Source organism: Chiloscyllium punctatum, chromosome 15 (genome assembly GCF_047496795.1).
Source record: "Chiloscyllium punctatum isolate Juve2018m chromosome 15, sChiPun1.3, whole genome shotgun sequence".
NCBI lineage: Eukaryota > Metazoa > Chordata > Chondrichthyes > Orectolobiformes > Hemiscylliidae > Chiloscyllium > Chiloscyllium punctatum.
Genome location: NC_092753.1, coordinates 26,096,533 through 26,121,580, shown reverse-complemented (window position 1 = coordinate 26,121,580; position 25,048 = coordinate 26,096,533). Strand labels below are relative to the sequence as shown.

At 42.1% G+C, this 25,048-nt stretch overlaps 1 protein-coding gene across 3 annotated transcripts in view; it reads right to left on the bottom strand.

Moving 5' to 3' along the window:
• vwa8 (von Willebrand factor A domain containing 8) overlaps positions 1 to 25,048 on the bottom strand; it is a 353,830-nt gene that overhangs the window by 88,704 nt on the left and 240,078 nt on the right. For 2 of the 3 annotated variants that reach the window (XM_072584805.1, XM_072584804.1), the window contains 4 exons: positions 16,915 to 17,028; positions 14,230 to 14,294; positions 11,415 to 11,540; positions 2,946 to 3,055 (listed from right to left, as the gene is read on the bottom strand). In XM_072584805.1, the coding sequence (XP_072440906.1) occupies positions 2,946 to 3,055; positions 11,415 to 11,540; positions 14,230 to 14,294; positions 16,915 to 17,028 (415 nt within the window). The remainder of the gene's footprint in view (positions 1 to 2,945; positions 3,056 to 11,414; positions 11,541 to 14,229; positions 14,295 to 16,914; positions 17,029 to 25,048) is intronic. The other variant, XM_072584806.1, reaches the window with a different exon arrangement.

Genomic DNA, 25,048 nt, shown 5'->3' with positions numbered 1-25,048 from the left:
ACAGGTTTATTTGGAAGCACTAGCTTTCAGAGCGCTGCTCCTTCATCAGGAGTTGAAGGCAGGTAATAAGCAATAGTTATTGTTTAATGTTCACTTTTAGAGTTAAAGAATAAATTGATATTATTTTCTTTAAGTAGTGGAATTTGGGAGTTCTCTGTCACCCACATTTTAACAGATTATGAGGCAAGGTGAGCTTTTCTGGATGTTTGGTTTAATTAACAGAAGGATTCATTGCCACGTTGTAACAGAGAGATTTGATGCCTTTTTTTCCTGTCTTGCAAGAATGTCAAAGTTCAAATAATCACAACAAATTATAAGACTGGATAAAAAGGATGCAGATTAGATTAGATTAGATTAGATTACTTACAGTGTGGAAACAGGCCCTTCGGCCCAACAAGTCCACACCGACACGCCGAAGCGCAACCCACCCATTCACCTGCATTTACCCCTTTACCTAACACTACGGGCAATTTAGCATGGCCAATTCACCTGACGTGCACATCTTTGGACTGTGGGAAGAAACCGGAGCACCCGGAGGAAACCCACGCAGACATGGGGAGAACGTGCAAACTCCACACAGTCAGGCGCCTGAGTCGGGAATTGAACCCGGCTCCCTGGTGCTGTGAGGCAGCAGTGCTAACCACTGTGCCACCGTGCCGCCAAATCAAATCTGGTGAGCTAAAGTGCTGAGGAGACAGCAACAATGATATGTAGCCTTCCCAAGCTCTGAGGTAATTCAGAAATCACTAAGGTTTTTGCACGCAGAGGACGGGCGTGTGAATGTACGTCACTTCTAGGAAGTGTAAATGAGTCATATCATAATCTGAAATTAGTTGTTTGTGTAGCTATTGGTGCACTCAGGCTAGTTCAGCAAGCACTGTCAAACCATGGACAGGTAATAAATGTGCTGATATCCCATTAGAGAATTCAACAAAATCAGGCTTTGAAGCCTAAATGGGTTGAGTTAGTTAACAATTAAAACTACAGATGTACAGAGAAATGAATAACAAACAAGGTTTTCAGACTGTTAAGGTTAATAGCTTAGAAGTCATACTATCAGAGGATTCCTGATGAAGGGCTTTTGCCCGAAACGTCGATTTTCCTGCTCCTCGATGCTGCCTGAACTGCTGTGCTTTTCCAGCACCATTCTAATCTAGAATCTAGTTTCCAGCAACTGCAGTCCTTGTTTTTACCTATACTATCAGAGGTATTGGATGGAAGAGCATACAATACCGATGAAAGACTAGGAAGCAAAAGGACACATAGATATTGAAGTATGGGAACTGAATATGCTTGCTGTAACCTGTACAAAGATCACAGATGTTTTGTAACACAGCAGACTGAGTTTTAACCATCAGTGCTAAGGCCATCTTTCCATAACTGAGTATAAAATAAACGGTCATTACCTGTTCTCCTACAGTCCTCTATGAATTTGTCAAATACAGCAAGAACAAGGCCCTTATGACACAATGATACTATCTTTCCTAGTTCCACTCTCCACTGTTACTGGCTATTTAGGTTCAGTGTTTTTTTTTAGATTAGATTACTTACAGTGTGGAAACAGGCCCTCCGGCCCAACAAGTCCACACCGCCCCGCCGAAGCGTAACCCACCCATACCCCTACATCTACATCTACCGCTTACCTAACACTACGGCCAATTTAGCATGGCCATTTCACCTAACCTGCACATCTTTGGACTGTGGGAGGAAACCGGAGCACCCGGAGGAAACCCATGCAGACACAGGGAGAACGTGCAAACTCCACACAGTCAGTCGCCTGAGGCGGGAATTGAACCCGGGTCTCTGGCGCTGCGAGGCAGTAGTGCTAACCACTGTGCCACCGTGCCACCGTGCCGCCCGTGTTGTTGACAGAGACCGCAACTAACTTCTTTCCCTCCATTTGCACAGATCATTATTCTGGCTAATTCATTGCACCTAATCTACTGGTGAAATACCAGTCTATATTCCAGAACAACTAACAGTGCCAGAAAGTATAATAATCCATCTGATCCCATGCGTGAAAGCTGAGAGATAAGCGATGTGACAAAAAAAACACATGAACACCATCATTGAGCATTTCACTTTGACACTTCAATGATCTTTATTCAATAACTCCAACCCATCTTTTAAGAGTTTGTTTACTTTGTTGCTAATTTCCACTCAATAAGGTTTCTCATTCCTGGCCACATCCCAACTATACTGCACAATATTTTCTCATATGGTTATTGGAGTTTTTATTCTACAGACACTGAGAGATAGCAAACTTTCATTCAGAAGTTAACTGGATCCAATAGATAGCCAATGGCTTCCAATTCTGTCTGCACCTCGGCACGGAGGATTTATTACTTGGCCTCCTCCGTTCAGGCAACCCCTAACATCCGCCCCCACTTTGACCATCAACCTTCACAACCCCGACCATCCGAAATACTAACTGATACTTCATTGTCTGAGACTTAAATATCCCATCTCTGATATTTTTATGGTTAATGAATAAAATTGTTGTCATAATCTTTCTTGTTATTGTGACTATGAATTTTTCTCCCAGGTCGATCACAGTTGTACCCTCAATCTGTATTATTGGAGATATGCAGATGAATCTGAAACAGAAAAGGTCAATTCAAAAACCAATTTGGGTCATCTAGGGCATTCGAGCAATGATGTACATGATCTTCTCTTGCTTTATCTCAAACAAATGAAGCCCCAGAGTTCCTCAGTGACTGACTTTGTTGCACAGGGATATCTCTGAGAGGTGATCTATCTGTTGCAACTCCTTCCATTCTGGTCCCTGATTTCTGCTGGCATCAAGAGTTTTTGTTTTCTCCCACCCTCCCCTCAAAAGAAGTACTCAGATGAGCAAGGACAAATTTAAGTAAATACACAGAGCTCCCCATGGCTACAAACAGAAAGCGAAGGTTTCTATTTTCAATCCTGAGCAAAACACATACCCGCTGTGTTCCCGAATCCCATGCTGACTGGCTCTTCATGGATCATATGCAGCTGACAAGTTCCAGACAAGTCAGATCCAACACTCATTGGCTTCGTCAGGAGGAACTTTCTGAAAGATTTTTTAAAAGGTGCTTATTAATGAACAGGGGAGTAGTGGTCCCAGGGAGATCAGAAGGTGATTAGACTGAAAAATCGGCACATGGAATCAGCTCATTCTCACTTTAGTGATGACTAAAGCGACCTTCACAGGGAATGAACCTTTTTAGACTTATTTTAACATGTGGAACCACAGAAATGTTCTGTTAGACTTATTGTTAACAACACAGATTTATGATTTCTCATTCTTTGCTATCCGAGCTATCCTGCCTGGTATCTATCTCATATTCATGCCCTAAGTCCTTGGAGCAAAGGCATTGACGTATCTTAGGCAAGAATGAATTTTGCTGGGCACAGTACACACTGAGACACTTTGCTTCATTGCCTTCGAAAAAATCTGAGGGTGCACGGGCAGAAATACCAAGAAGCGCAGAAAGAGGTTTACGAAAGGGACTTCGACAAGGTTCAAACCAGTCAAATACTTCAAACCGGGTGGACTACAACCTGCTGTTGTGTGATTGTTAACTTTGTCCACCCCAGTCCAATACCAGTTCCTCCACATCACAGATGAATAGAACAGAGCCTCAAGCTGCACTTGGGCAATTGTCCCTCAAACAAATAGGTAACATGATTCCAAGTTAACATTGAAACTGATTTATCAGGCTCCCCGAGGCCTCTGAAGGAAAACACAAAATTGTATCTATATAGCATTTTTCACAACCACCTGGCATCTCAAAGCACTTAACACTCAAACAAACACTTTGTGAACAGCAGTTACTGGTTTGATGTAGGAAACAGAGCAATCAATTTGCATACCTCAAACAGCAATGTAGTAATGACCAGGTAATCTGTTTCTGTGATGTTGATTCAGGAATTAATATTGGTCCTGAGGCAAACCTGCTCTTATTTGAAGCAGTACTGTCAGATCTATTACATGCACCTGAGGCAGGGCCAGAGTTTAAAAGGTCACCCAAAAATGGTACTGCACAGAAATATCAACTTTGATTCATTTGTTCCTGGCCTGCAGCAGGACATGAATCCACCAATTTCTGCGTCATCTGCAAACTTACTGATTATTCATGTTTAGATCATTAATGTACACTACAAACAGAATGGGACTCAGCACTGAACCTTGCAGCATGCCACTGAACACAGGCTTCCAGTCACAAAAAAAACTCTTCGACCATCACCTTCTGCCTCCTGCCACAAAGCCAATTTTGGATCCAACTCACTAAATTTCCTCAATCAGAAGCTCTCTTACATTCTTGAACAAATTGACAAGGGTAGCATCTGAGAGAGTTCATCAAATTCATTCAGGAGATACTCAGGAGATGCTGCCAACTAAAATATATTCCAGAAAGAAATGAAGATTGTCAGAGAGGAAAAAACAAATCAATGGCTAAGCAAGGAGGTTAAAGATTATATAAAATCAAACACTAAGGCATACCATGTTGCAAAAACAAGTGGGAACTGGAACATTGGGAAACCTGTAAAGATCAACAAAGGTTTACTAAGAAAAAGTCAAATAAAGAGCAAAGGTAAATTATGATGGAAGACAAGTCTAAAGTATAAGGACAGATAGTAAAAGCTCCTATAAATATATGAAAGGGAAGAGAGTAGCTTAAGTGAATGTTGGTCACTTGGAGGATGAGACTGGCAAGTTATTATTGGGGAACACAAAAATGGTGGCGTCACTAAATCAATATTTTGCTTCAGGTTTCATGGTGGAGGACAATTGTACCATTCTGATAGTGATGCAGAAGTTACAGAAAGGGAAGGACTTAGGTCAATCTTCATCACCAGGAAAAAAGTACTGAGTAAACTATTGGGATTGAAGGCAGACAAGTCCTGTATAACAAGCTACATGAAAGTTTAGTTAGGCTATATTGGAGTATTGTATGCTGTTCGGTCACCACATTACAGGAAACTTGTACCACCCTAATAGTAATAGAGGTTATAGAAAGGGAGGAACTTGCTCAGCAAGGTTAGATCACATGGGGTGCTAACCAACTGAACACAAAATTGGATTTAAGGTAGGAAACATAAGGTGGTGAGAGAAGGTTGTTTTTCAGACTGGAGGACTGTGATCAATGGTACGTTGCAAGGATCGGTGCTGGGTCCACTGCTTTTTGTCATTCATATAAATGATTTGGATGTGAATATAGGAAGTATGGTTAGTAAGTTTGTAGATGAGACAAAAATCGGTGGTTGTACTGGACAGTGAAGAAGGTTATCTCAGATCATTAGCCTTGATCAGCTGGGCCAATGGTTCAAGGATTGGCAATTCAAGTGTAGTTTAGATAAATGTGAGGTGTTGCATCTTGGTAAGGCAAATCATGGCAGGACTTATGCAATTAATGGTAGGGCCCTGGGGAGTGTTACCTAGCACCTAGGAGTGCGCGTACTTAGTTCATTGAAAGTGCAGTCACAGGTAGACAGGGTGGTGAATAAGGCATTTTGCACACTTGCCTTCACTGGTCAGTGCACTGAGTATAACAGTTGGGATTTCATGTTGCCATTGTACAGGGCATTGATCAGACCACTTTTAGAATACTGCATTCAATTTTGGTCGCCTTGCTATAGGAAAGATGTTGTTAAACTTGAAAGGGTTGAGAAAACATTTACAAGAATGTTGCTGGGAATGAAGCGCTTGAGTTGTAGGGAGAGGCTGAATAGGCTTGGCCTTTTTTCCCTGGAGTGTTGGAGGCTGAGGGGTGACGTTATAGAGGTTTATAAAATCATGAGGGACAGGGATGGGGTGAAAAGGTCTTTTTCCAAGGGTAGTGGAGTCCAAAACTAGAGGGCATAGGTTTAAGATGAGAGAGGAAAGATTTAAAAGGGACCTGAGGGGCAACGTTTTCATGCAGAGGGCGGAATGTGTATGGAATGAGTTGCCAGAGGAAGTGGTGAAGGATGATACAATTTCAACATTTGAAGAGCATCTAAAGGGGACACGAATACAGAGACAGTGGATGCTGGGACATTGAGTAAATTTAAGGAAGAGATAGACAGATTTTTAATTAGTCATGGGTTGAAGGGGGTACGGGAAAACAGAGGGTTTGAGTTTGAGATGAGATCAACCACAGTTGTATCAAATGATGGAGCAGGTTCGAGGACTGAATGGCTTCCTCCTTCTCCTATTTATTACGTTCTTGACCAGTCTCCCATGTGACACCTCGTCAAAAATCTATGTAAATCGATGTAAACAATCTCAACTACACTATCCTTATCCATACACCTAGTCACGTCCTGAAAAAATTCAAACGAATTTGGCCTCCCACTGACAAAGCCATGCAAACTGTCCTTGATTCCGTCCCTCAGAAAATTTTCCAATAATTTCCTTACCACAGATATTAGATGTTTCCTGGTTTATCCCTGCCAGACTTTTAAAATAATGATATCACTTTAGCTGCTTTACTGTCATTTTGCACCTGTCTTGTGGCCAGAGAGGACTATCAAACTAATGTCAAGACCCCACAATCTCCTCTATGCCTCCTACAGCAGCCATGTGGGCCTGGGATTTATCAACTTCCAAGCCCATGGAAGTCACTCATACCACCATCCTCTCCATGCTAATTTGTTCAAGTATATCATAGCCCCTCTCCACAAATTCTATGCTTACAGTATTCCTCTTTTTAGTGAACAGATAAAAAGTTATCAAAGAACAAAGAACATTCCAGCACAGGAACATGCCCTTTGGTCCTCCAAGCCTGCACCTATCCAGATCCTCTATCTAAACCTGTCACCTATTTTCTAAGGGTCTGTATCCCTCTGCTCCCTGCCTTTGTCTATACATCTTAAATGACGCTATCGTGCCTGTCTCTACCACTTCCACTGGCAATGCGTTCCAGACACCCACCACCCTCTGCGTAAAGAACTTTCCAGCATATCTTCCTTAAACTTTTCCCCTCTCTCTTTGAACACGTGAAACACCTAATGTCACCGACATCTTCAGATTCTGAATATCCCATTTTGGTTCCTAATAAGCTCTACTCTTGCCCTGGTTATTGTTTTGCCCCTAATATACCCTCTGCACATTCTACAGTTCTCTAGGGCAGCTGTATGTTAAGCTCTCAGTATCTGCCGTACATTTCCTTTTTTACCTTCCCCAATCCTTGACATCTAAGGTTCTCTGAAATTGTTCACCTCAAATCTTCAATTCTACAGGAATATGTTGAACTGCACTCTCTCTATTTCCTTTTAAAATGTCTCCGACTGTCTGATATAGATTCAGCCATTTTGGCCAGATCACACTTCAGAGTTCTTTTTTTTTCAATCAACCTGCTCAAACATGTTATGAGATACCTCTGGAGCAGGTGGGACTTTAACACACGACCACAACAGCCCTCCTCCAGCTTATCTTGTTTTACCTTGAAATCAGCTTTCCTCCAATTAACAACCCTTTCTTCCAATCCAACTTAGTCCTCTCCCATAACCACCTTAAATTTTTCTGAATTATGGTCACTTTCACCAAAATACTCCCCCAAGAACACTTCTACCACTTTTTTGGCTTTGATCACCAAAATCATGTCCATCTCCTCTCATGTTGGATTTCCTATGTGTTGGCTTAAAAAGTTCTCCTGTGTGCAATTCAATAACTTAGACTCATCTGAGCCTTTCACTTTGTCGATGCCAGTAATATTCAAGAAGGTGAAACCCCATTACTCTTGCCCCATTATTTTTACACTTCACCAAAATTTGCCAACATATCTGTCCTTGTATAACTCACTGACTGATTATACACTCGCAGCAATGTGCTTGCCCCTTCTGTTTCTAGGTTCAAGCCGTATGGCCTGAACTAAGGAGCTTGTAAGAGTTCATCGCTCATTTCAGAAATTGACTACTTGATCAGGATTGCAGCACCCCTCATCTGAAGATTCGACACGTACTGAGTCCTGCTCTTTCCTCCACCAAGTCTCCAGAATAAAGACATAGAGATGTACAGCACAGAAACAGACCTTTCGATCCAACCTGTCCACGCCGACCAGGTATCCTAAACTCATTTGGTCCCATTTGCCAGCATTTGGCCCATATCCCTCTAAACCCTTCCTACTCACATACCTATCCAAATGCCTTATAAATGTTGTAATTTTACCAGCTCCCATCCCTTCCTCTGGCAGCTCATTCTAAACACGCAGCACCCTCAATGTGAATAAGGTGCCCCTTACGTCTTCTTTAAATCTTTCCCCTCTCACCTTAAACTTATGACCTCTAATTCTGAACTTCCACATCCTGGGGAAAAGAACTTCACTATTGATTTTATAAATCTGTAAAAGGTCACCCCTCAGCCTCTGACACTCAAGAGAAAACAGCCCCAGCCTATTCAGGCTCAGCCTCTCCCTACAGCTCAAACCTTCCAAACCTGGCAACGTCCTTATAAATATTTTCTGAACCCTTTCATGTTTAAATTCATCTTTCATTTGGCAGGGAGGTTGGAATTAAATGCAGTATTCCAAAAGCAGCCTAACCAATGTCCTATACAATCGCAACATGATCTTATAGCTCCTATACTCAATGCACTGACCAATGAAAGCAAGCATACCAAACGCCTTCTTGACTATCTGCGACTCCACTTTCAAGGAACTGTGAACCTGCACTCCAAGGTCCCTTCGTCTGTCAACACTTCCCAGGACCTTACCATCAAGTGTATAAATCCTGTTCTGATTTGCCTTTACAAAATGCAGTACCTCACATTTATCGAGATTAAACTCCTCAGCCAATATGATCAAGGTTCTGTTGTACTCTGAGGTACTCCTTGTTATCTACTACACTACCAATTTTGGTGTAATCTGCAAATTTACTAACCATACCTGCTTTACTCACATCCGAATCATTTACATAAATGACAAGAAACAGTGGACCCAGCATTGATACATGCAGCACACCACTGGTCACAAGCCCCCAGTACAAAAAGCAACCCCCAACTGCTACCTTCTGCCTTCTACCTTCTTGTCAATTTTGTATCTAAATGGCTAGTTCTCCCTGTATTCCATGAGATCTCTCCTTGTTAACAAGTCTACCATGCAGAACCTTGTTGAATGGTAGACTGGGTGACACGGTGGTTCAGCAGTTAGCAGTGTTGCGTCACAGCGCCAGGGATCCAAGTTCAATTCCAGCCTCGGGCGACTGTCTGTGTAGAGTTTGCACATTTTCCCCGCATCTGCATGTGCTTCCTCCCAGTACTCTGGTTTCCTCCCATAGTCCAAAGATGTGCAGGTTAGATGAATTGGCCATGCTAAATTGCCCATAGTGTTCAGGTATATGTAGCTTAGGTGCATTAGTTAGGGGAATGGGTCTGCGTGGGTTACTTTTCAGAGGGTCAGTATGGAGTTGTTGGGCTGAAGGGCCTGTTTCCACACTGTGGGAATTCTACAAATGCCGTACAACATTCATTTCTCTACCTTCATCCATCTTCTTTGTCATTTCTTCAAAACGCTCAATCAGGTTAGTGAGACATGATTTCCCATGCACAAAGTCATGTTGACTATCTCGAAATAGTCTTTGGCTTTCCAAATACATGTAAATTCTGTTCCTCAGAATCCCCTCCAATAACTTGCCCACCACTGATTTCAGGGTCACTGGTCTATAGTTCGCTGGCTTTTCTTTATCACTTTTCCTAAATAGTGGCACCAACCTTAGCCAACCTCCAGTCTTCCGGCACCTCACCTGTGACTATCGATGAAAGAAATATCTCAGCAAGGGGCTCAGCAGTCACTTCCTTAGCTTCCCACAGTGTTATAGAGTAGACCTGATCTGGTCCCAGGGGATTTATCCACCGTTATGCATTTTAAGACACCCTGCACTTCTTCCTCTGAAACGTGAACACTTTTCAAGATATTGCTATTTATTTCCCCAAGGTTCCATAGCCTTCTCCATAGTAAACACCAATGCGAAATATTTGTTTAGTATCTCACCCATCTCCTGCGGTTCCACATAGGCAGCCCTGCTGATCTTAAAGAGGCCCTATTCTCTCCCTAGTTACCCTTTTGTCCTTATTGTACTCGTAGAAACCCTTTGGAATCTCCTTAACCCTATTTGCTGAAGCTATCTTATGTCCTCTTTGTGCCCTCCCGATTTCCTCTTAAGTACACTCCAGTTGCCTTTATACTCCTTTAAGGACACACTCGATCCCTGCTATCTGTGCCTGGCATATGCTTCCTTCTTGTTCCTGACCAGATCCTCAACTTTACTAGTCACCCAGAATTTCATACACCTAAAAGCCTTGCTGTTCACCCACTGGGACCAATATCCTCATCTGCCTGTATCGCAAGATTTTTTGCATTAAAATAAATGTCACCTAGCTTTGTAATGTTTTCTTGTTCTTTAACTTTATATGTCCTGCCTTCCACAGTGCCTCAATTTTTCTTCTACATTTGTCTAGGCATAACCTTCAACTTCACCTTCACTCCATATCCTGTCCCAGTGCCAAATTAGTTTGGCCTTCTTAAGTGAAGGCATTGATACAACAGAAAGGAAGTTGCACTTTATAAAGCTCTGGTCCGGCCTCAACTATATTGTGTTCAATTCTGGTGGCCACACTTTTGGAAGAATTTGAGGGTGTTATGGACTTAGACCAGACCACTCAAAACAGGCAGCCTAGACCTAACTTTGCATTTTGTTTCGGTAAGGGTACAGTGGAAATTACCCAGAGTATGTTAGCTAGGTTGACTACTAGATTTTAAAACAGACAGAAAATGTATTCACAAAATTACACAATGAAACACAAAGAACAGAATAAAGAACCCCCACAGAACTCAGCCTTTCCAACTATGCTGTTCTGAATATACACAACAGGACCAATAAGCAAACTCCCTTTAAGACCCAGTATAAATGGAACACATGTTTACAAGTTGAAGTTGAAGGGCAGAAAAGAGACAGAGTTTCCACAAAGATCCCTGTTGAACTTCCCAGTTCAAGACCGAACTAAACTGCTCAGCTCTGCGAGCGACCACTCCCCTCTCTTTATACAGGTCACTTCTAAAGCATGACCACTTTGGCCTGAAGTCTCATCTGTTTACATATAAACAAAAGGCATCTCAAAATCCTTTTCATCTCTTTACCAAACCAGACTGATCAGAGACCGACCCGGTTTATTGCTCCTCTGAAAAAAAAATCAGGGACAGTGTCTCTTTGAGCCAAGGAACAGCTTTCAGTTAACAAAAAGGGTGAGCTTTTTGACAAGGGTGTGAAGGAGATTTATGACAATTGTTCCAGGGATGAGGGATTTAGTTACAACATTAGGCTGGAAATAATTAGTTTCCATGGAGCAAAGGAGATTTTGAGGGGCAATTTGAGATAAAAGTTGATTGCAATGCATAAAATGATGACAGCTGAATGACGGAGACAAGGTGAAAGAGATGTGCTGCACTCACTTGTTTGTCTTACGTTCCACCAACAACCACCTGTCTTCAGCCACCAAATGAACAGAGTTAACTTCAATTGGCAGAGTTATAGAGTGGCTACGGCCCTCGAGAACATCCAACACATCCAACGAAGTCCTATGAAACAGAAGCATCTGTCAATCAACTAGGACCCGTGGACACAGCCTTAGAATTAGAGGGGGTCATTTCAGAACGGAAATGCGGAGACATTTCTTCAGCCAGAGAGTGGTGGGCCTGTGGAATTCATTGCCACGGAGTGCAGTGGAAGCCGGGACGCTAAATGTCTTCAAGGCCGAGATTGATAGGTTCTTGTTGTCTAGAGGAATTAAGGGCTACGGGGAGAATGCTGGCAAGTGGAGCTGAAATGCGCATCAGCCATGATTGAATGGCGGAGTGGACTCGATGGGCCGAATGGCCTTACTTCCACTCCTATGTCTTATGGTCTTATGGTCTCATCGAGCAGCTTCTAATGACTGCAAATAAAATGTCTTTTCCAGGTTTGACTCTCAAAACCACTGTAATTTCTGAAACTGTTAAGAACACATGGCGGAGAATCTGCTATTGACACCCCGCAGTTCTCAATGTTCTCAACAATCTATTACAATCTAACACAAGGGAGTTGCATGCCAAAGTCTACATCTATATGAAACAGCATGTGGAATCGAAGAAAGTGAACACACCTAAAATGAGTCACTGAAACCAAACATAAAATCACTTTGATGTTGCCATTACAATGGAAAGTGTCTAAACTTGCCATGATAAATTATATTGTACTGCCATTGGTAGGCACCGGTCAAAATTACACAGGCAATTTCATGATTAAATATGGCTGTAGGAATTGAAACTGAGATAGGCTGTTCAGCCAAAAACACTGTAAGACATGCATGACAAATTCTGTCATTTACCCATTGTCTCGGTTCACTTAGGCAACTGAAAACTGCTCTAAGTTAACAATTCTGAGAAAGCAGACCAGTGTGAGAAGGACAACTGTTGGGCCAAAGGGCCTGTTTCCACACTCTATGAATTCTAGATCGGATCATCTGGCAAGATTGCAAGGTCCCGATAAATCCCGATACTCGGCTAAACTATGTTATCCGGCATTTGATTATCCAGAATTTGATTAACTAAATGAAATACTTCCCACCCATGTCCTTCGGATAATTGAGGTTCCTCTGTACGTCACAGCTTATACTGAGAGTGGGCCACACTATCAGGAGTAATATGTCTCCACTGAGATATTAAACTGAGAATTCCCTAACTCCCCCAGGTGGTTACAAAAGATTCAAGAACTCCCTTGTTTATCTAGACAATATTTACAACTAATGTTATCATCACTTTAAAGCAAAATACTGCAATCTGAAATAAAGATAGGGAGTGCTGAGAAGCTCAGCAAATGTGGCAACATCTGTGGAGAGATAAACGGAGTTAATGTTTGAAGTCTTATACAACTCAGTAATCTTCAGCCAGAGGTGCCAAATGGATGAGTCATTTCAGCCTCCTTCCGTGGTTCCCAGCATCACAGATACCAGTCTTCAACCAATTTGATTCACTCTAAGTGATAGCAAGAAGTGGTTGGAGGCACTGGAGATTGCAAAGGCTACAACATTTTGGCAATGATACTGAAGATTTATGCTCCAGAACTTGTCACTCCAGTAGCCAAGTTATTCCAGTACAGTTACCACTCTGGTATCTACCCAACAATGTTGAAAATTGCCCAGGTATGCCTTGCACATAAAAAGCAGGACAAATCCAGTGAATTACCACTTCGTCAGTTTACTCTTGATCATCAGTAAAGTGATGGAAGGCATCATCAGTGCTATCCAGCAGCTCCTGCTCAGCAATATCCTGCTCAGTGATGCCCAGATGAGTTTTGACAGGGCCACTCAGCCTTGATGCAAACATGGACAACAGGCAGTTTACCATCACATTCTCAAGGGCAACTACGGATGGGCAATAAAAATGCTGGCCGGCCAGTGATGCCCACACTACACGAATGAGTCAAACAAAGACTCTTCTTCAGAATCTTGACACTTTTCCACAGCTGCTTGATGCTCTAGAACTAAAAAGCAGAGAGAATAAATCTTTTAACTTAGAGATACTGTCAGACCAGGGATGCTGTAGACTTGTCCACATCCAATAACCTGCTCTGGGTTAGATTTTTGTTTAATTTTGATTTCTTTTGACAACTGTGACAATCAATAACACTGAAAATTAATACATGCCAAACAAGGTTAATTAACCAGATCTCCCAATGGTAATGGATCTTTAAAAAATTCCACTAACTACATGAATCGTTATCTTTGCCATAAACTAACCAGTGTTTCTTGGCCATACTCTATTTATGCCACATTTTGTTGCAATCTGTCCATTTTTGACATATATTGCTTGCAGACAAACATAGCAGGGGTGAAAACATCCACCTTCAATGACAAAGATAGAAAAGGTTTTGTTTTATCTTGTCATGTCTTCTGGATATTTTACTGCAGGAGCAATTGCAAACATTGCTGATTCCCACCTCCAATCTTATATGAATAAACAAATCCCAAAAGGGTCAGCGAATTACATTTTTTACTGATATATTCGTTCACTTAGTAAGACTGCATGGAGTGAACCCAGACCTCTCTCAATCTTACTGTTCAGGATCACACAAGGTACTGCATTTACGCAGCAAGGCTAGTTTCCAAGATAAGTACAGGCAGTGATTAGTACACAGACCTGACGTACATGGCTGCAGTTTTGATAAAAAATGCAAGCTTGCTAACAAGAATGGGAACACATACTTTGAAGAAGATAAATGAATTCTTACCCTTGTTTCTTGTAGAACACCAGCCAATTTTTGTGTGAAAATTCTCTGCACATTTTGTAAATGTTCTGTCAATGAAAAGTTAAGAAATCATCCAATTGCCTTGCTTAAAAATGTAACTGCTATTCATCACCTTCCAGACTTTACAGCTGTATAAACCCTGAAAGATTATCTCTATATCTACTGGTGATTGAGTGATAATTAATCTAAACTTAAAATCAACATCAATAGAGCAAGGGGAGATGTTAGGAAGAATAGTTTGATGCAGAGGTTGTTAAGAGATGAAATTCGAGATGTTCGACACTACCCTGAAGAACAGAGATGTCCTGGAGCTGAAATGACTGACCTCTAACAAGCACAACCATCTTCCTGTGTGCTGGTATGACTCTAGTCAGCAGAGAGCTGCTGAGTTTTTCTGGCAAGTTCTGTATTTCTTTCTGATTTCCAGCATCGACAGTTCTTTTGTTTTTTTTGTTTGATTGGAGGAAGGTGGTGGGTCTAATGTGCAAGATAAGTTCAAACAGAAGGGTCAATAGCAAGGGTGTTTAATTTTTCAAATGAAAGACAGGAGATGCGGAAGAGATTTGAGGAATTGTTTTTTCACCCAAAGGACGATGGGGGATCTGAAATGCCCTGCCTGGAAAAACTCACAACCTTTAAAAGTATTTGGTTGAGCACTTGAAGTGTCATAACATTCTGGGCCTAGTGTAGGAAATGGGCCTAGTGTAGGTAGCAATATATTTTTAGCAGTACAGATTCAATGGGCTGAAGAGCCTCTTCTGTGTTGGATGATTTTATACTTATAAGTGAGATAGATGAGAAATCAGAGACAGATATGAATTCAGGGTTGGGCAAATGGGGAGTTTTCCTACTTTCGACCACTGAGTTAGGGGGAAGAAGGGAGGCAGCTGATCAGATGGTCTCAATCTTGATGACAAAGACTCCCATGAGCTTTTCATGCTTTTTGTTGGACGTGAGGGTGGAGGGGACAGGGCAGAGGGTTTCAGATGTAGTTTTGCAGGAGGAAACAGAAAAGGGGAGTTAACTTTGCATCCAGGATAATCCTGGAATGGTGAATGGTTAAACTTGTCTGCTAGTGCTCCAGTAGCATGTGGTTATGTTACTGGGCCAGTAATCCAAAGGAGAAATTGAGGACTGCAGATGCTGGTGATCAAAGTTGAGAGTGTGTTGCTGGAAAAGCACAGCAGGTCAGGCAGCATCCGAGGAGCAGGAGAATCGACATTTTGGGCATAAGCCCTTCATCAGGAATTCTGCTGCTCCTCGAATGCTGCCTGAGCTCCTGTGCTTTTCCAGCAATACACTTTCAACAGCAATCCAAAGGCTGAATGATCTAGACACAGGACTTCAAATCTCACCACTGTAACTGGGAAATTTTGTTTTCAAAAGAAACCTCAGTATCTACTTTGGTGGAATTTGAACACATGTCTGCAGGATATTTGTCTGAGGTTCAGGATTATGTGCCCTTGATATTATATAGAACAAAAAAAAGCACAGAACACACCCTTCAGCCCTCAATGTAATGCTGACCTTTTATCCTACTCTAAGATCAAAGTAATCTACATACCCTGCATTTCAACATCATCCATGTGCCTATCCAAGTGTCGCTTAAACATCCCTATTATACCTGATTCTACTACCACCACTGGCAGTACATTCCGCACACCCAGCACTCTGTGTAAAGAACCGACCTCTGACATCTCTCCAAACCTTCCTCGAATCACCTTAAAATTATGCCCTCTCCTGATAACCATTTCCACCCTGGCTATCCACTCTATCTATGCCTCTCAACGTCTTGTACACCTCTATCAAGTCACCCCTCATCCTTCTTTGCTCCAATGAGAAAAGCTGTAGCTCCCTCCACCTTTCTTCGTAAGACATGCCCTCCAGTCCGGGCAGCATCCTGGTAAATCTCCTCTGCACCATCTCTAAAGCTTCAACATCCTTCCAATAATGAGATTAGATTAGATTAAATTCCCTACAGTGTGGAAACAGGCCCTTCGGCCCAACCTTTCCACACCGACCCTCCGAAGAGTAACCCACCCAGACCCACTTCCCTCTAACTAATGCACCTAACACTATAGGCAATTTAGCATGGCCAATTCACCTGACCTGCACATTTTTGGACTGTGGGAGGAAACCGGAGCAGCCAGAGGAAACCCACGCAGACACGGGGAGAATGTGCAAACTCCACACAGTCAGTCGCCTGAGGCTGGAATTGAACCTGGGACCCTGGTGCTGTGAGGCAGCAGTGAAGCAGCAGATGACCAGAATTGAACACGATACTCCAAGTGTGGTCTAACCAGGACTCTATAGAACTGCAGAGTAACCACACGGCTCTTACACTCAATCCTCCTGCTACTGAAAGCCAACACCCCATTATGCCACTATGCCATGAGTTTTCAGTTTTACAGATCCAGAAACAAGCAGCTTTGGGAGGAGAACGTGAGCAGGGAGTACTACAAAGTAGGTCAGAGATAACATGGTCTGTCATTGCTATTAAGGAGGGCAGCATTGCTGGCTCTACTTGTTTTTCATTATCCTGAACAAAATCCATTCGTCACATAACTCCATTTGAATTTTCCTTATTTCATAGATCAAACAGTTTAAAAAAATGCAGAAAGATACAAAATCATGTATCTTTCAAGGTGTACAAACTGGACTGCTTACCCTGTCATCTCTATTCGCCCACCAGTACGCTTTCTTGGGGGCTTGCTGTTCTTCTCCAGAGATGATACGACTGACTGCACCATTGGTCAAATTCAATAGCAGGATCACGTTACTCTGTAAAGGAGATAATCGTGTTTTTGTGAGTTGGCAACATCAGTCAGAACACCAGAGCAATAAACTCTGGAACATTTTAATGTTCATTCATTTTGTTTTCAAGAATAACCCATTAGTTAGCATTTCAGAAAGCCAATCGCTCCAGAGAAATCTTTTTTTTTCTCTTTTCTTGGAGCATATGTGTATGATTAGGGGATATTTAGAGGGTAAAGCATTTATACTTGTTACTATGTTATCCAATTCTTGCACCTTCATTGAATGAGTTTTGTTTTAAAATTAATTGTACAGAATAAAAAACCTGGTTGATAGTTCTTGTTTAAAAGAACCAGATAATGTACTTTGTTAGTAACTTGACCATCATGGAAAAAGTATTTATATTTTATGTTGTGACCTGTATAGTAGTGGGACGGATGTGACAGTACACTCCTACAGCCTCAGTTATAAAATGATCCCTTACAATCTTCAGTGGAAACTCTCATTAGGTATGAAGAATAAATGTTTGGATAGCATTGGGTCCCTTTCAATTTATTTTTTTTAAAATTCATTATTGGATGTGGGCATCATTGGCTGGACCAGCACTTATTGCCATCTCTAATGCCCAGAGGCATTTCAGAGTCAACTGCTTTGGATTGTAAGTTTGCTCGCTGAGCTGGTAGATTTGTTCTCAGACATTTTGTCGTCATACTCAGTAACACCATCAGCAAGCCTCTGGTGATGTGCTGGTGTTCTGCCCCGCTTGCTATTTATCTGGCTCAGTTTGTAATGGTAGGTCATATCACTTCCAGTTCTGTTTCTGAGAGGGTGGTAAATGGAGTCCAAATCCAAACGCTTGTTAATGGAGTTTTGGTGTGAATACCAGGCCGCTAGGAATTCCTGTGGGTGTCTTTGTTTAGCCTGTCCCAGGATGGATGTATTATCCCAGTCAAACTGGTGTCCCTCTTCGTCTGTGTGTATGGATACAGTGATAGTTGGTCATATATTTTGGTGGCTAGTTGGTGTTCATGTATCCTAGTGGTAAGCTTCTTGCCTGTTTGTCCAATATAATGTTTGTTGCAGTCCTTGCAGGGTATTTTGTATATGACATTCGTTCTGCTGGCTGGTGGTACAGGGTCCTTTAAATTCAGTGTGGTGATAAGTTTGTGGGGCACCATGATGCCTAGGGGCCAGAGTAGTCTGGTCGTCCCTTTGCTGAGAGTCTGAAGTCACATGGCACAGGCCAGGTAAGGATGACAGATTTCCTGCCCTACTGAACACATTAGTGAACCAGATGGGTTTTTCCCTGACAATTGGCAATGGTTTCATGGTCACCATTAGACTCTTATTTCCAGATTACACCAAGTCGGGATTCAAACCCAGGTCCCCAGATTAATAGTCTAGCAATTGCCAGACCAGGCCATTGCCTCTGTTGCTAGAGTGGTCAGTGGAATATAGTGTTAAATGGCAGGATCAAGATTTAGAAAGCCTTAACCAGTTAAAGGTGCCCTCAGCATGTCTGGGCCCTTTAGACACAAACACCTTTGGAGTTGGCTGTCCAAAACTCCAAGGTTAACACTATAGGGCAGGTGTGGCAAGTGGAATGTTGTTTATTGTAAGGGATTGAAATGTAAAAGTGGGAGAGTTTAGCTGCAGCTGTACTGGGCATTGCTGAGACCACATTTGCAGGACTGCATGCAATTCTTTGCCACCTTATTTGTAAGAACTGATATAATTGCTATAGGAACAGTTCAGAAAAAAGCTCGTGTCTTCTGGGATGAAGGACGTATCCTATCAGGAAAGGATGAACATAGTTGATATTTTGTGGGGTGGAGGCAGTGAATTGGAAACATTGTCCGAAGTGGATTTAAAACAGAATTCAAAATTGGAAGTCAGGCTTCAGGAGCATTTAAGTACATTGGATTGAAAATCAGACAGAAAGGGTCAAGTGTCACTTTGCATCAACAATCTTATTTTGAAAATGTTAGCCCCATTGCTACGAGTGAAAATAGTGCCTGACAAAAAGATGCAAAGGTTTCCAAAACTGAAATGGAAGAATTGCAAAGTCTAATTGGACAGCTGAATTGGCTGGGTACTCAAATCTGGTTGGACACCAATTTCAATGGACTAGAGTCCATTACAACAATGAAAAATTCCAAGGTGGAAAATATTATTCAGGCAAACACAGATAAAGAGATTTGAACTAATTAAGGAAAGCAGTTAAATATGAAGATGAAAATGAGATCAGTCTTTATTATTGTCATTGTCCTGATTTGCTTGAAGATTCTCTTTTTGAAGTGAAGATGTTGAAAACCTGAAGTCAGATTCAAAAATGTGCAAGTCAGGTGAATTGGCCATGCTAAATTGCCTTTAGTGTTAGGTGCAGGAGTAAATGTAGGGGAATGAGTCTGGGTGGGTTGTGCTTTGGCGGGTCAGTGTGGACTTGTTGGGCCGAAAGGCCTGTTTCCACACTGTAAGTAATCTAATCTAATCAGGAGCTGTAATGGATTCTGTATTCAAACAGAGAGAGGATGTTCCTCCAGTGATCACAATGAGGTCAGCCTCATGTGGACTACATAGAATATGAGTTCCTTGATTGGGGCTGTTAATCTGGTCCAATTAGGATTCCCTGACTGTCAGATATAAACAGGAGTGTCGGGATTTGAGGTTTGTCCTCATTTCCCTGAAAACTGGTTGAATGGTAGGGTTTGGGGCCTAGCTTTGCTGCTCCCCTCCCTTGTAAAATTGCTGTTTCTCTGTATACCGCTGTTAATATTAACTGTTTTGTAGATTTTCCATATATAAATAAAGGGTTATTTGGTGAAAGGATACCAGTCTCTGTGGAGTTAGTGCAGCAGCAATGAGAGAAAAGCATGCTCCTGAAGAAATTTGGTTGCAAAGGATAGGCATTTCTGGCATCATGCTGTTATTTGGAAAGCTTGACTCGTTTGATCCTGCCATTGAAGACTGGGTCCAATATGTGGAAAGAATGTTTTTCTTTTCTGGGCAAACTACATTGGGTCAGATGACAAGCAACAAATAATTTTCCTGACAGCATGTGGACCTGTAGCTTTTTCGGTTACTAGGAGCCTAACTTTCTCTGAAGCACTAGATACTAAACCTTCTAAAAGTTGACAGATTTATTTAAGGAATATTACGAACCCAAGCCTCCCCTAATTCTGAGATGCTATCAGTTTATTTCAGTCCCACAAGTAGATTGAGGAGAACAAGTCCTGGAATTGAGAGAAAACTTCTTTGCATCAGTTTAACAAAACTGCTAGTGTAGTCCTTTATACCCAGGTTGAATACAGTAGCTCTGGATACCTATCCCTTTCTCCCCATTGAGAAGCAGTTGCCATTTTTAGATGTTTTTCTTGGGTGTTGAGATGATTCTCCTCAATCAACAGCATAGCTGACAACGCTTAGCTTTTTTGGATAATTGTTCCAGATTAGCTTTCTTTACAAACTATAATGCCGTAACAATTTTCACATTTTGAATTGACACAATTCAAAAAACGTGCATGCAAATTCTGACATGTGGATGTTGGACTTACAGTAGTGCTCAGTGTATGAGGGTAGAGAAAGTTAAGAATCTGTGGTGTGAAATGTGATTAACTGGAAATTTTGACAGTTTGAGTATCTCAAACATTGTGAACTGGGCAGTTGTGAGAGGCTCATGCTTCAGTTATAAGGATTTGGCAATTGAAAATGAATTTGCTATCACGGTGGCTCAGTGGTTAGCACTGCTGCCCCACAGTGCCAGGGTCTTAGGTTTGATTCCAGCCTCGGGCGACTGTCTGTGTGGAGTTTGCACATTCTTCCCGTGTCTGTGTGGGTTTCCTCCCACAGTCCAAAGATGTGCAGGTCAGGTGAATTGGCCAAGCTAAAATGCCCATAGTGTTCGGTGCATTAGTCAGAGGGGAAATGGGTCTGAGTGGATTACTCTTCGGAGGGTCGGTGTGGACTGGTTGGGCCAAAGGGCCTGTTTCCACACTGTAGGGAATCTAATCTAATCTTGATCACTTGAGGTCATTGAGTTCCTCACAAAACTACATCAGAGACCTTTGACAACTGCTTTATTATCTGCTGCAGCCTGAATATACCTCCATTTTAAGAACTGGCAAATGGTTTATATGCAACTAGCCTAGAATGAAGCTGGGCTCTGAGGCATGTAACAACTCAACATGGTGCTTAGCAAGGGATTGCAGTCTGTTTCTATTTGAATTAGCAAGCAGCAAAATTTGTGTGTTGCCTGCATTACTTGTAAAAGTGATCCTGTGCTTTTCTGGGTGCTATCAAATTTTTAGCCTCAGATTGAAAAATGGTGGAGTTGTGCACAGGGAAGAAGGATACAGCACAACATAGATCAGTTGGCAAGATGGACAGAGAGATGGTAGATGAAGTTTAATCTGTTGAAGTGAGATGATGCATTTTGGGAGCTCAAATGGAAGAGGAAAGTATTCAGTAAATCCTTTGCAGCATTGATATTTAGAAGGATTTTGTGATCTAAGTCCATAGCCCCCAGAAGGTGGCAACGCAAGTGAGTAAAGGTGGTTAAGAAGAAACACTTTGGAAGAGCCAGTGCTGGACTGGGGTCATGCAACACCTGTTGGACTATAACCTGGTGTTGTGTGATTTTTAACTTTAAAGAAGACATACAACATACTTACCTTCATCAGTCAGGGCACTGAGAATGAAAGTTAGCAGGTTATGTTGCAACTGCTTAAGACTTTAGTTAGGCCATATTTCGAATACTGTGTGCAGTACTGGTCACCACACTATCGTAAGGGCTTGGAGACGATGCAAAAGAGTTTTACCAGGATGGTCCCTGATTTGGAATGTACTAGCGATACGGAGAGATTGGACAAACTTGAATTGTTTTTGAAAGCGTTGGAGGCTGAGTGGTGACCTGCTGGAAGTACACAGAATTAAGGCATGGATAGGGTGGATACTTGGAGTCTTTTTCCCAGGACTGAAACATCAAATACTAAGGGGTATATGTTTAATGTGAGGGGAAATGTTTAAGAAGATGTGCAATGTAAATTTTTCTTTTTACACAGAGGGTGGTGGGTGCCTGGAACACGTGGTAGAAGCAGATACAATAGTGACATTTAGGCTGACACATGAACAGGTGGGGAAAACAGGGACTGCACCATGCACGGGCAGATCGGGTTAGTTTAGAAAAGCATCATGGTGGGCAAAGACATTGGAACAAAGGCCTGTTCCTGCGCTTTACTGTTCTCTGTGTTATGACTGGCCAAATGTAAGGTATCAGGAATCACTCCATGGGTTGGTGTAAATATGATTATTTTTCTTCAAGAAAGAAGGAAGACAGAGCAGGGAACTATGAGCCAGTTAGCTTAATGCATATCATAAGAAAAGTAAGCCATTGGGTCCACCAAGTGTGCTCTATCATTCAATAAGTTCATTTGTGATTTGACATTGCTTACACCCACTTTCCTGCCTTTCCCCTATAGCCCTTGATGCCCATCTGATCAAGAATCTATCTATCTTAGCCTTAAAAGTACACAAGGACTCTGTGATATGGAGTTCCAAAGACTCTCAACCCTTTGAGAGAAGACAGTTAGAGTCCTAACCTTTGCTCATCACATTCAAATGGAGATCATACTCGCGAACCTTCCCTGAACTGCCTCCAATGAAGCAACATCTTTCCTTCAATAAGGGGACCAAAAACTGCTCACAGTACTCCAGATGTGGTCTTACCAGCACTTTGTACATTAGTTGTAAGACTTCTCTACTCCTATTTTCCAACCACTTAGAAATAAGAGGCAACATTCCATTAACCTTCTTGATTACCTGCTCTACTTGTGCACTAGCTTTGTGTGTTTTGTGCATCAGTACCCCCAAGTCTCTTTGTTTTGCAGCTTTCTGTAGTTTTTCTTCATTTAAATAATATTCTTTGTTCTCCCTTCCAAAATGAACATCTTCACATTTTCATATACTGCACTTCATTTTCCAATCTCTCGTCCACTCACTTAACCAATCAATAACTGTTTGCAGCCTCCTCACAACCTGCTTTTCCACCTATTTTTGTTGTCTGCAAACCTGGCTATAGCATATTTGTTTCCTTCCTCTAAGTCAGTAATATATATATTTAAACAGTTGTGATCCCAGCCCTGATCCCTGTGGAATCCCACTGGTTACAGACTGCCGACCTGTAAAAGAAACCCACACCGCCACTCGCTACATCCTGCCTATTAACCAGTTCTCTATTCAAATTAATGTGCTATCTCCAACACCATGACCTCTTATCCCACAATTTAACCTTTTGTGAGGAACCTTGTCGAGTGCCTTCTGGAAGTCCAAGTTCAACATGTGAAAGGTGTTAGAGAGGAACCCGAAGAATTCAGAATAATCAGGCAGAGCCGACATGATTTTGTGAAAGAGAAATCATGCTTAACCAATTTATTGGACTTCTTTGAGGTAACATGTGGTGGATTTACCATACTCAGATTTCCAGAAAGCATTTGACAAGGTTATTGAGGAAAATAAAAGCTCACAGTATAGGAATGAACATATATTGGAATGGATGAATGAATGAGAAGCAAACAAGAAACAAAGTCAGCATAAATGGGTCACTTTCTCAATGGCAAGTAGTGTGCTGTAGAAATCAGTGCTTGGGCTTCCACTCTTTACAATTTATATAAATGACTTGGTTGAAGGGAGTTTGTTGATGACAAAAATAGGCAGTAAGAGGACATTAGGAGGCTATAAATAGATATAGAGTCAGTTAAAGAGGTGGGGAAAAATCTGGCAAATCGAACATAATGTGAGAGCGGTGGAGCTTCTCGTCAAAAGGAAGAAGGTAGCTTATATAAGGTGGAGGAAGCTAGGGTCAAGCTCAGCTCTAGAGGATTACAGGCAGGCGAGGAAGGAGCTCAAAAATGGTCTGAGGAGAGCCAGGAGGGGGCACAAGAAAGGCTTGGCAGAATGGATTAGGGAGAACACAAAGGCAATTTACACATATGTGAGGAATAAGAGAATGGTGAAAGAAAGAGTAGGGCCGATCAGGGATAGCATATGTAACTTGTGTGTGGAGTCTGAGGAGGTAGGGGAAGCCCTAAATGAGTTTTTTGCTTCTGTCTTTACGAAAGAAACGAACATTGTAGTGAATGAAACCTTTGAAGAGCAGGTGTGCATGCTGGAATGGATCGAGATAGAGGAAGCTGATGTGCTGAAAATTTTGTCAAACATTAAGATTGCCAAGTCGCCAGGCCCGGACCAGATTTGTCCTCGGCTGCTTTGGGAAACGAGAAATGCAATTGCTTCGCCACTTGCGAAGATCTTTGCATCCTCACTCTTCACTGGAGTTGTACCTGAGGACTGGAGAGAGGCAAATGTAATTCCTCTCTTCAAGAAAGGAAATAGGGAAATCCCCGGCAATTACAGATCAGTAAGTCTCATGTCTGTCGCCTGCAAGGTGTTAGAAAGGATTCTGAGGGATAGGATTTATGACCATCTGGAAGAGCATGGCTTGATTAAATGCAGTCAACATGGCTTTGTGAGGGGCAGGTCATGCCTCACAAACCTTATTGAGTTCCTTGAGGATGTGACTAGAAAAGTTGATGAGGGTCAAGCTGTGGATGTGGTGTATATGGACTTCAGCAAGGCATTTGATAAGGTTCCCCATGGTAGGCTCATTCAGAAAGTCAGGAGGAATGGGATACAGGGGAACTTAGCTGTCTGGATACAGAATTGGCTGGCCAACAGAAGACAACGAGTGGTAGTAGAAGGAAAATATTCTGCCTGGAAGTCAGTGGTGAGTGGTGTTCCACAGGGCTCTGTCCTTGGGCCTCTACTGTTTGTAATTTTTATTAATGACTTGGATGAGGGGATTGAAGGATGGGTCAGCAAGTTTGCAGATGACACAGAGGTTGGAGGTGTCGTTGACAGTATAGAGGGCTGTTGTAGGTTGCAGTGGGACATTGACAGGATGCAGAGATGGGCTGAGAGGTGGCAGATGGAGTTCAACCTGGATAAATGCAAGGTGATGCATTTTGGAAGGTTGAATTTGAAAGCTGAGTAC